Here is an 11,254-nt window from a genome sequence, read left to right on the forward strand (position 1 = left end):
TAAATATAAAAATCTCAGCCCCAGTCGGCAATGTGGATCATCGAACAGTGCCCCTACTTTAAAGAAACACTTTTCTAATCAGGCCACAGATGCTGTCTTAGTATTATTTTGTTTCAACGCTCCTTTTATGTCTTAATTTCAGACCCATACATATATTCATTTGAAGTTTGCTTTAACTGATCAGAGCTGTAGATGCTCCCTAAAGCAGCTCTTATGTGTAAATCTTATGTAGCTCCTCCTTTGTGTTCACTGGTTATTCTGAAGCCAAAGTTTCACCAAGTCGTGGGTTTGAGCACGGACCAAAGATGTGCGTATTTTAATAAGCTTTTACAAGAAGAAATTAACCAAATGCGGACAGATTCCCTAATTTATATGCAACTCTTTCCACTTGTATTAACATTTTCCTGCTGTACACGTCTTCTTAGTGTAGTATTTAAGACAGTAGATGCTTTGTAAAGATAATAGTCCAGTACTGTCTGCTACACTGCCCCATGCAATATAACCAGCCTAATTTTCATTTTTTTTTCTCACCATGGAAGGCCTTGACAAGTCATTGCAGTCTGCCCTGTATCCTGCTCAGAAGCAGGTCTTTGCTTTTTCTACTGCAGCTGCAGGCAGCTCCAAGCTGTATGAAAAGGAAAGAAGAAAAATCAAACTACACGTTTTTTCTTTGTATTACGCTTGTTTGTATGTTGCATGGTACCTTTCTATTTGTGTATAGTTAATTGCACTATTGTTTGTTTTGAAACTAACTTGAGAGTGCAATAAAAAAACTATAAATACTGTATGTAATTAATAAAATTTTTACCATATTGTCTTTGGTGCTGTTTTTCAGCCTCATCTATCCTTTTTTATTTTGAGAAATGTACGTATGTGGTGCCCAGACTTGTGAAGCATTAGGACTATTGTCTTCCTGTAGTTTTGAGGTAACTCAGTTGTGCTGTTAGTGCCAACGCTTTTTACTGGTTTATAAGAATAGCTGGTTGAACAAGTAATGCCAACTGTCTTTGTTGCCCTGTGGTTATGCGCCGTTTAATTAGTAAACCCAAGATGGGCAATTTTTTGAACTGGGGCAGGGGTACCACCATCCTGTCCCACGGTGGAGAGTGCATCTCAAGGAACCGGCGATTGCTGGTTCCCTGATCTTTTTTCAACACCCTAACCCTTTACCACAGACGTGGAGTCAGGACCCGCTGTTCACTTTCAGTCAGTACACTGAAAATGAGTTTCATCAGACTAACCACAAATGTACGACAGTCAAGAACTTCTGCAGCTCTGAGCCAAGTTTCCTAAACAGTCTGCAGTATGAGGAGGACGAGTTCTTTAGAAAACTGATAGCTGCAGAAGGACAAACCTCAACTCAAAAATCTTTAAAACGCCTTCATTCTTCTCATATGATTAATGAGAAGGAAAACGGGACACCACTGTCTTATAATTCCCCAGGAACAAACTCCTCTTTCTCTCATTTCAGACCTGTTTCAAATCATAAGCAGACACAACCAAAAACCGGCTCACCTAATCAAACCAAATCCTAACTTTAAGCCACTATCCAGTCCTGTCCCCCTTCTCTCCTCATACCACCCACAGTTCAGACCCCACCTCAGGCCCCTTACTGCCTGAGGAGGGGTCTGAAGTATTTTCCAGCCTTATAAAGAAAGGGAAGACTGAAGTGGCAGACTGTCATGCAAAAAGCGAGCATCTCCTCCTTGCACTGCTTACAGTCAAATGACAAAATATGTGAACTCTTTTTAAACAGGAAAAAGGAAGAAATTGTACACCAGAGGGGGCAAGAAGGAGAAAACTTGAATATAAACTCAAAAGAAAAACCGCTGTTCCTTCCCTCCCCCAGAAGGCAGTAGAATATCATCATGTTAAATGCCACTTTTGGGGGGGGGGGGGGTAAAATTACTTGACAAATATGTTTCTCTTTTTTGTTATTTCGTCCCTCTTTGTTACAGCTACAGGAGGACAATAAACAGAAGAAGGAGAGCGGCACCAAAGAGGCGAAAAAACGAAAGAGCGCACCACCTCCTGACACCACATCCACAAAGAAGTCCAAATGTACCTCCAGTGCTGAGGGGGACGACAAGGAGGTTTTTCTCCTCCCTGTTCGTGGGCGTGAGCGTTACGAGATGTTGAAGAAGATCAATGACGGTTTGGAGCTGCTTGACAAGGACAGCAAAAGCAAGTCAAAGGTCTCAGTGAAGCATGAGGTTCCCGTGCCCTCCAGTGGAAAGAGGCTGCTCCAGAGAGGAGAGAGGAGTGACAGCGACTAAGATGCCCATCACCTCAATTTCGAAAACAAATGTCACCTTTTTGTCTAAGCCTTTAGGATTATTTCAGGTTTTAAATGCCCATTTAAAAACCAAAATGCCATCCTGCCTCAGTTAAAACGGTTCCTGAAACTGTACTGCCTGATTAGTCACTGCACTGACATACTGTTGTGTTCAGTTATGTTTTTCTTTTCTTTTTAAAAAAAACAAAAAAAACAACAACCCTATGTTCCTAATTGGGTTAGAGCCGTTCAGCATGGTTTGAGTGAGATTAAGAATGATCCTTGTCATAACGAGTCACTGCCGTTTATTTAAATAAAGTTCAAAGCTAGGCTTGCAAAACTTGAATGGAATTTGCCTCTGATGTTGCTGTATTACTGTGCTACAGTCCTGTCGCACCATGTCATTTTTTAAAAAAGAAATGTATATATTTTGCATGATTGTCTGGGAAATGCAACCACCTCTGCGCAACCTTGATTCATATGCAATATGTAATCATGTTTGTGTAACATGAAAGAAAAAAGAGAAAAAACGATGATAAATGCAAAGACTGGTAACAGCGCTAAGAACCATAAAGCAAGAGAATTTTTAAAAAACTGTGAGAAATAAACTACACTGTAAAAAAAATAACCCTATTCAAATTAAAAAAAATGATGTCCAGTTGTCACATCCAAAATATTTGGCTTTATAGAATCCAAATTGAGTCACTTGATATGACCTGATACTTTTATGTTGATATAAACAATATTACTAGACTTGACTGAAACTTTAAATTTTGCATTGATCCAAATTGATTTTTTTACATAGAACCATATTTTAATTATTGAACCAAGCTAATATATTGAAATTTAACCAACCTAATGTATTCACATCGAACCAAATTAACATGAACTAATATGTTTGTGTTGAAGCCAGGTAATTGATTTACATATATTCAAACTATATTTTTTACATTTCATTTCAGTTCAAAAATGCTCTGCATTTCCTATAAAAAACAAGACAGTTGGCCAACCAATTATTTCAAAATTATTTATTGTTCCAAACCATTTTAACTATAATCAATAGAGAGGATTAGTAATATACAGATTTAGTGCTACAGCAGAAATGATTAGAGAAATGTTTGTTTTATAAAACCTGCAATCTTTTGAAAACCAGTATAAAACCTGCAATCTTTTGAAAACCAGTATAAAACCTGCAACCTGTCTAAAAGAACTGGCATAAAACCATTATAAAAACTCTTTTTAAACCAATTTGCAAGTACTCAAAAATGTTTATATGTGCACTGTGCCTGTACAATGTAAAAAAAAAAAATCTACACATGTATCAATGAAATCAACTTAAATCTCCCTTTCAAATGGGTGTTCTTATAAATTTTGAATGTAGAATACCACTGCAGGCCAACCAAGCAAAATAACCAAGCACACATGCACATGCATGTGCACATACACATGCACACATGCATGCAAACACACTACTGTGCAGTGTTAAGTTCACAATTAAGTTTGCGAATCTTAGAGGTCATCTTGTTAAAGTCAAGCTCCATCATAATCTTTTGAAGAGCCTCAAAGGTGAACCTGAATCCTCGTGGATATTCCATATTAAGAGCATAACAGAGTCCAAAGACCATTGCCACTCCAGCTGCCACAGAAGGCAACTCATTCAGGACTTCCACACCATCAATGATTATCCCGATGTCTCGAGGCTGATGTAGGAGGCTTGAGTTGTCCCTGAAGACGAAGAGTGCCATGGTGGTACTCTGCAGCTCTTCCTCAGCTTCATCTTTCTGGGATATCTTGAGGTAAAATATGGAACAAAATGTACAAGTGAAGAACTGAAGTCTGGCACACCTGATAAATCTTTGACCATAATAAACTACTATTTTGATAGTTGTTTGGTCACAGACTATTAGAACAATTATTTGACTAATCAGATTGTGAATTGCATAATCATTAAATTAAATCAATGGTGGAACATTTTCATAAATGTTCCACAAAGCCCAAGAAAAAAAAAGAAAACAATACAGAACCCTAAGATATTAACTTGATGAGTTGATTAATCGTTGCTGTCCTACATTAATCACTGCATTTAATAGCAGAGTTGTCAAATTTACATCAAGAGACTGCATCTCATGTAGAGACAGAACAGATATGGACATACCATGTATTCTTTTATCAAGTCCTCAACACATCAGCAAGGTGAATGAGAGGATAATGAGGGAGAGTCTAGATTATTATGAAATGTTTAAAAAGGATGTGCAGTGTAAATGCAAAATGATACCTGTTCAGATTAAATGAAAATGTATGCTTCAGCCATGGAATGGATGGAGCGATCTGTGGTTCTGAAAGCATACAGAAAAAAAGAATAATGTTACTTCTCTATAAAACACATTACATAGAAAAACCAAGAAATACGTAACATGACATACCAAACAGTCTACAGACCAGCCATTAGCGACTAAGTTTGGCATAGGGTCAATTTTTTGCTGTTAAAATTAAAATTTCTTCAGAAAATGCACATTTTTCCGAGCCGCGCCTGAAAGTCAATTAAAGGAATTAGTCTTATGTCATTGATCTTATATGCTGGCTTGTTATTTCTGTCTCTAAATCATGCACATTAATAATTATCTTTTGCGCTCGGTGTACACACACATAACACATATTTATATGAAGAGAGACAAACGTGCGCGCACAAACACAAGCTTGTGTCTAGAAACCGCGAGCTCACCAGAAAAATTCAAACGAAGCGGAGCACGGAGTTATACTATGAATGTTATGAACTATGAACTTATGCTAGCTAGCTTTATCCACCACCGATGCATCGTGGTAACGCTAGCTAGTTAGGCAAAAAGCCGTGTTTTACCAGTATACTAACTTGTATTCCCGACTGTGATGGTCGGTTTCTGGTAACCAGTTCTAACGTTGCGCAGGATAGCTAGCTAGCTTATAGCTAGCAGCTACAATCATGCAAAAATTAGGGGTGGCTGTCGACCCAGCTTAAATGGGGTTATTTTCTGCGATTTTGGCAATACAAATTATAAAAGCTTTTGTAACACACTTGGCTTTACTTACGTTTATTTTCAGATGAAATTAATCAAAGATGTGACATGATGTTTCCAGCAGCCATGCAGAATAAAAATGGGTCCCGGTCTATTTCTGGTGGGCGTGTTCAAGTGCAAATCACTTTGACTCAAATTAAAGATATTATCTGTTCAACATGAAAAGAAATATATGTTTTGAGAGAAATCAAAAACTTTGCGTTGCGATGTTCACAATCCTGTACTGACACTATGGGCACATTTTTAGAAATCTATTTAATTCCACAGAAAGGTTAGCCACTTTAGTGTTTCACTTGTGACCTATTTATAGCTCACTGAAGAAGGTTTTAAAATGCAACAATGTTCGGAGATAGAGAGAAAAAAAAAAGAACTTTGGTGCAGGTGCAGGTGCAGTCTTTATGTAGCTTTCTGGTGACCTTAAAATAACCTTTACGAAGCCCGTTGACAGGCCTTTAATCGAATGATCGGTTGGTTGATTGATAACAGAAAAAAAGGACACATAAGATGGACATAAAGGACTGAAAACACCAAGAGCAAAATATTGCATCGCACTCATTTATGTAGTTTATTTTTAGATTAGATAATTTTGCAAAATAACGCAGCAAAATAAATAATAAGAGCCGGGATGTGCAGACTATTTAGCACTGAAAAAACTCCGTCCATGTGAACAGAATCAGGTGTTACCTTACCTGTTGATTAAATATCAAGACTATTTAGCAATAAGCTTACTTTAAAGGCTCGTAATAGGTGAACTGTCTTGGTATAGTTGAGTCACGCAGAGTTCATGGTCCATGTTGTGTTACTTGTTGTTTGTGTGTGTGTGTGTCACCCGATGACCCCTGGCGCCGGAGCGTCTAGACTACATTAGAGGTGTGTCACAGCAAAGAGCCGCACCTGCGCTCAAAGAGAGCACATACATAGAGGTGAGGTATGAGGATAAATGGATAGATGCGGTCCTTTTTCGAAGCTGAGCGCACAGTTGTATTTCCTGCACAATCACACACGAAGTGAGGCTGTGTTTATGCCGGTTATACCATGAATATACACCCTGCAGGCACCACTTGTTTGTCAAACTGTTTATGAAGCAAAAGTCACATTTCTGTTTATTTACAAAGCAAAAAGAAGGGGGGGAAAGAGGCGTAGGAGGGGGTGGAGCGTGCGCACTAGCATACCGGCGACGGCTGTTTCCTTTCACTAAAAGGAAAAAAATAATAAAATGTGTACTTCACGTTACGGTTGAAACTGGGGTTTTTTTTGTGTTTTTTTAATTTTTATTTTATAGAAACAATTTTTGCTCATAACCAATTGACAGGGGATTTCTTAAAATCACCCCGCAGTTCTTCAGCTGAGACACCTGAGTTAGAAAACACAAACACTGCAGCTGTCTTTGTACAAACTTGTACAAACTCTGTTTTGACCTTGTATACTGTATTTCCCCAGCCCCTCTATTTTGAAACTAAAACTATTGAACCTTAATTCAATTTCTCACTTCACATAATCGTTTCACTTTTGCCTTGAAGTGTTACTTTTAATTTAATTTAATTATTTTTTTATGACGCATGTTCTCTGGTGAGTTCAGGTACATCTGTAACTTCAAGTGGAAGAGTTGCATGTGAGTTAAAAATTTTCTATAATACCAAAAAAAAAAAAAAAAAAAAAAAAAAAAGACAAAATACTGACGTTTTTGTCGAATAATCTGTCTGACATGAGGGATAATATAGCATTTGCATTTTAACTAAAAGACTCGCGCACTGACACTATGGGCACATTTTTAGAAATCTATTTAATTCCACAGAAAGGTTAGCCACTTTAGTGTTTCACTTGTGACCTATGAAGTACCCCCGAAATTGTATCATATTAAACAACAACAACAACAATAACAACAACAATAAACACTCGAGGACTTTAAAGAGTTTAATTTTTTCCGAGGTTTGAGAGCGCTCACCCCGGCTCGGGGCTCCACAGATGTGCTGGATGAGAGCTCCTTGCTGCAGACTGCAGCGGAGTGTTTGACAGTCAAACTTGAAACAGTCTTTGGAACTGAAACGGTCTCTGCCAACACGAACACATACCCCAAACAGTTCGGTAAATATGTACAGTTTCTCGCAGCTTCAGTTTTCAGCAGCTACCAGAACTTGCCTACCGTCTGCATCCTCCCAGCAGCCTCGCACTTCATCTGCGGGCAGTACTTGCGTGTGTGAGCGCTGTCACCGGTGGCTTCGCAGATCGGGCAAGTGTAGTTCCGGAGGACGGGGCAGAAAACTATCCCGTCGTCTGATTTGAGCTTGTGAGATAGGTACACCCTCGGAGTCTCCCCGTTCTGCTTGCATAAGCGGCAGTAGTCCGAGGATGAGGCGCTGCTGCTGGTGTCCGACGCGCTGCTGGTCGGACTGGACTGTGATGAGTTTTTGGAGGATTTCTTCCCCCGAGTGGAAGTGTGGACCTTACTCCAAGGGGGCGCTTGTCCCTTCTTTGGACGCTCGGTGTCTCGGTTATCAACCTCACGGTTGCTGCACAGTTTCTCGAACACTTGGCTCAGATTCATGTAGTCGTGCCACATGTTAAAGCTGTCCCCACCAGTGAGGATCGAGTTCTGGACCTCCAGTTGTCTCGGCATTGTGGTCATTTTTTGGCAGAAGTAAAACTGAGAGTGTGTTTGGAGCGCCTCATATTTATAGCTCACTGAAGAAGGTTTTAAAATGCAACAATGTTCGGAGATAGAGAGAAAAAAAAAAGAACTTTGGTGCAGGTGCAGTCTTTTATGTAGCTTTCTGGTGACCTTAAAAGAACCTTTACGAAGCCCGTTGACAGGCCTTTAATCGAATGATCGGTTGGTTGATTGATAACAGAAAAAAAGGACACATAAGATGGACATAAAGGACTGAAAACACCAAGAGCAAAATATTGCATCGCACTCATTTATGTAGTTTATTTTTAGATTAGATAATTTTGCAAAATAACGCAGCAAAATAAATAATAAGAGCCGGGATGTGCAGACTATTTAGCACTGAAAAAACTCCGTCCATGTGAACAGAATCAGGTGTTACCTTACCTGTTGATTAAATATCAAGACTATTTAGCAATAAGCTTACTTTAAAGGCTCGTAATAGGTGAACTGTCTTGGTATAGTTGAGTCACGCAGAGTTCATGGTCCATGTTGTGTTACTTGTTGTTTGTGTGTGTGTGTGTGTGTCACCCGATGACCCCTGGCGCCGGAGCGTCTAGACTACATTAGAGATGTGTCACAGCAAAGAGCCGCACCTGCGCTCAAAGAGAGCACATACATAGAGGTGAGGTATGAGGATAAATGGATAGATGCGGTCCTTTTTCGAAGCTGAGCGCACAGTTGTATTTCCTGCACAATCACACACGAAGTGAGGCTGTGTTTATGCCGGTTATACCATGAATATACACCCTGCAGGCACCACTTGTTTGTCAAACTGTTTATGAAGCAAAAGTCACATTTCTGTTTATTTACAAAGCAAAAAGAAGGGGGGGAAAGAGGCGTAGGAGGGGGTGGAGCGTGCGCACTAGCATACCGGCGACGGCTGTTTCCTTTCACTAAAAGGAAAAAAATAATAAAATGTGTACTTCACGTTACGGTTGAAACTGGGTTTTTTTTTGTTTTTTTAATTTTTATTTTATAGAAACAATTTTTGCTCATAACCAATTGACAGGGGATTTCTTAAAATCACCCCGCAGTTCTTCAGCTGAGACACCTGAGTTAGAAAACACAAACACTGCAGCTGTCTTTAACTCGCGAGGGCAGTCATGGACGCAAGACCTGCGTCTCATCACTGCTGCTTTGTGAATGTCTGTCTGTGAAAAGCGCTTAATAAATAAAGTTTACTTACTTACTTACTTACTTACTTACTGAGCCTGCAGTTCAGAAATTTAACCATTAGATGGAGTCATTGCCAAAGCAATGACTCCATCTAATTGCTATGACTTTTGGTGTTTATTTTGGACCTTAACTCGCCCCACAGTTTTGAGACAAGGTTCACATATGATATATCATTGTGTGCGGCTGGAGCTGGAATGAGTTGCTATGACTTTTGGTGTTTATTACTTCTATAGTTTTTTAAATATGAATATTTTAATGCAAGTTTTTTCCCATTGAAATGAATGGAGAACAAGAAAACTTCATTTGTGGTGTGCTGGCTCACTCTAGTGGTATGTCGGGAGTAATGGAGGCGGCCGCTGTGTCCCTGTGGTTGGCATACTTGTCAGATATCGACAAATCCTACACTACAGACCAGTTGACAGCGTGCAATAACCCAGCCGATTCATTCGTCTTTACACTACCTCACAATCGACTCAACGGTGAGTTATTTGTTTGTTTTGTTTTCTCACAATTAATGTAAAGCCAAGGTATATATCAACGGCGCGCGCAGCGGAAGTATGGCATTATAGCGGATTATAATGGGGGACGCTTTTATTTTGTATAACTACCGGAAGTAGTTCCTGTGTACTGAGCTAGCTGGGTAGCTAGCGCCGCGTCGCTTAAAAAGCAGCCGGGCTTGTCTTAAACTTAAGAGGCTGACACTCGCTAAACCACCCGATCGCTCGCCAAGCGACAGACGTCCATGTGTTCAACAACAGACACACGTCATTCCCCTTCGTGGTCTAAACCAATCAGAGATAGTCGGGGCGGGACCTCTGTCCGTGGTCGAGCTGGACGTGGAGGTGGATAGAGACGGGTGAGTAGCTTGAATGAAGCGATATCGATTCATTAAATCCTGAATTGAATGAATATAAATGTGTTTTACCAGAAACGCCAGAATCTCAGGTTAAAGCTCACAAAACTATTTCAACAACAACCAGCAAATGAGAGCAGGAAACGCATTCCACACGAAGACGTAAACAGAGCGGACCGACGCATCAGAATTAGCTTAGTCGGCGTGGGGGCTAATATCATCCTTAATTCCTTCTTACTTTTGCTGTTTTGCTTCCAACACGATAAAACCCACAGCTGTGCGTGAACTGTGAGAGAAACTTCAAGAAAAGTTTCCCATCTCAAACATGTGTTTTCTGCATTACTCATTCGCTTATTACCCATCAGTCTACCGTTGTTTACAGCGCTGGCGGCCGCTGTCTTTTCTTTCCTTTGTAAATGACGTCGGATAATAAAGCTTAATTTCTGCTGTTTAATACTGAAGAAATGTAAACTTTTTCAAATTAGGTATAATTGCAGAATATTTTTAAGGTTATCTGCTATAAAATCCATGCCAGGAAAATCTCCTTTATGTTTTTATTTTTTTATTTTTTTATTCTCAGTTACTTTGACACAACGGCATGTGCTGTGATGGTCACATCTCTGATAAAGTTTAGTGTCAGTACTGATAAATGATCAGAATTATAAGATCTCTCACTTTCTGAGTAAAAATTGCACCAAATCGAATCTGGATTATGTGGATTATAGAAATCAGTGATGATACACAGTGTGTGTGTGTGTGTGTGTGTGTGTGTGTGTGTGTGTGTGTGTGTGTGCTTTGGTGTGTGTGCTTTGGTGTGTGTGTGTGTGTGTGTGTGTGACAGAGAGAGAGAGAGTGACACTTGCTGTGTATTTAAGAAACAAACGCTCAAAGAAACCAAACAGAATGACACAGGCAGAAAGACACTGTTTTATTTTGGTAACCAATGATGCATTTCTTCTTCCCTTGTACAGTGCACCCTGAAGCCGTGTGTGGACCAGGAGATCAGCAGAACAGGAACCACAGAGCGTCAGCGGCAGACATCCAAGCTGCACAGGGCACACGCAGCACCAGGCAGAATTAATGACGTCCCTGATCCACAGCTCAAGCCCAGCCACCCGCTGCCTCCTCGCCGCCTCCTCCCGGGACCTTCAAGGACCACCCACCAGCCACTGGTACACATTCCAATCTTACACAATGGCCCCAGCATCACAGGGCATCTCCTGACATTA

At 40.1% G+C, this 11,254-nt stretch overlaps 1 protein-coding gene across 1 annotated transcript; it reads right to left on the reverse strand.

The window, feature by feature from the left end:
• Nucleotides 1-6,592: 6,592 nt before the first annotated feature.
• On the reverse strand, nt 6,593-8,066 carry LOC147300577 (nanos homolog 2-like). Its single transcript, XM_086285116.1, has one exon. The coding sequence runs from the start codon at nt 7,952-7,954 to the stop codon at nt 7,454-7,456; it is 501 nt and encodes a 166-aa protein (XP_086141242.1). The 5' UTR covers nt 7,955-8,066; the 3' UTR covers nt 6,593-7,453.
• Between the last annotated feature and the right edge of the window lie 3,188 nt (nt 8,067-11,254).

Source organism: Aulonocara sp. 'chitande type north' Nkhata Bay, unplaced genomic scaffold (assembly GCF_057382095.1).
Source record: "Aulonocara sp. 'chitande type north' Nkhata Bay isolate Kocher_YH1m ecotype deep benthic unplaced genomic scaffold, A_spYH_male_GT1.1 unmapped_scaffold_29, whole genome shotgun sequence".
Classification (NCBI taxonomy): domain Eukaryota; kingdom Metazoa; phylum Chordata; class Actinopteri; order Cichliformes; family Cichlidae; genus Aulonocara; species Aulonocara sp. 'chitande type north' Nkhata Bay.

Bases quoted from the DNA above. Each gene is read 5' to 3' on its own strand.
- LOC147300577 (XM_086285116.1), bottom strand. From the start codon at position 7,954: ATGACCACAATGCCGAGACAACTGGAGGTCCAGAACTCGATCCTCACT.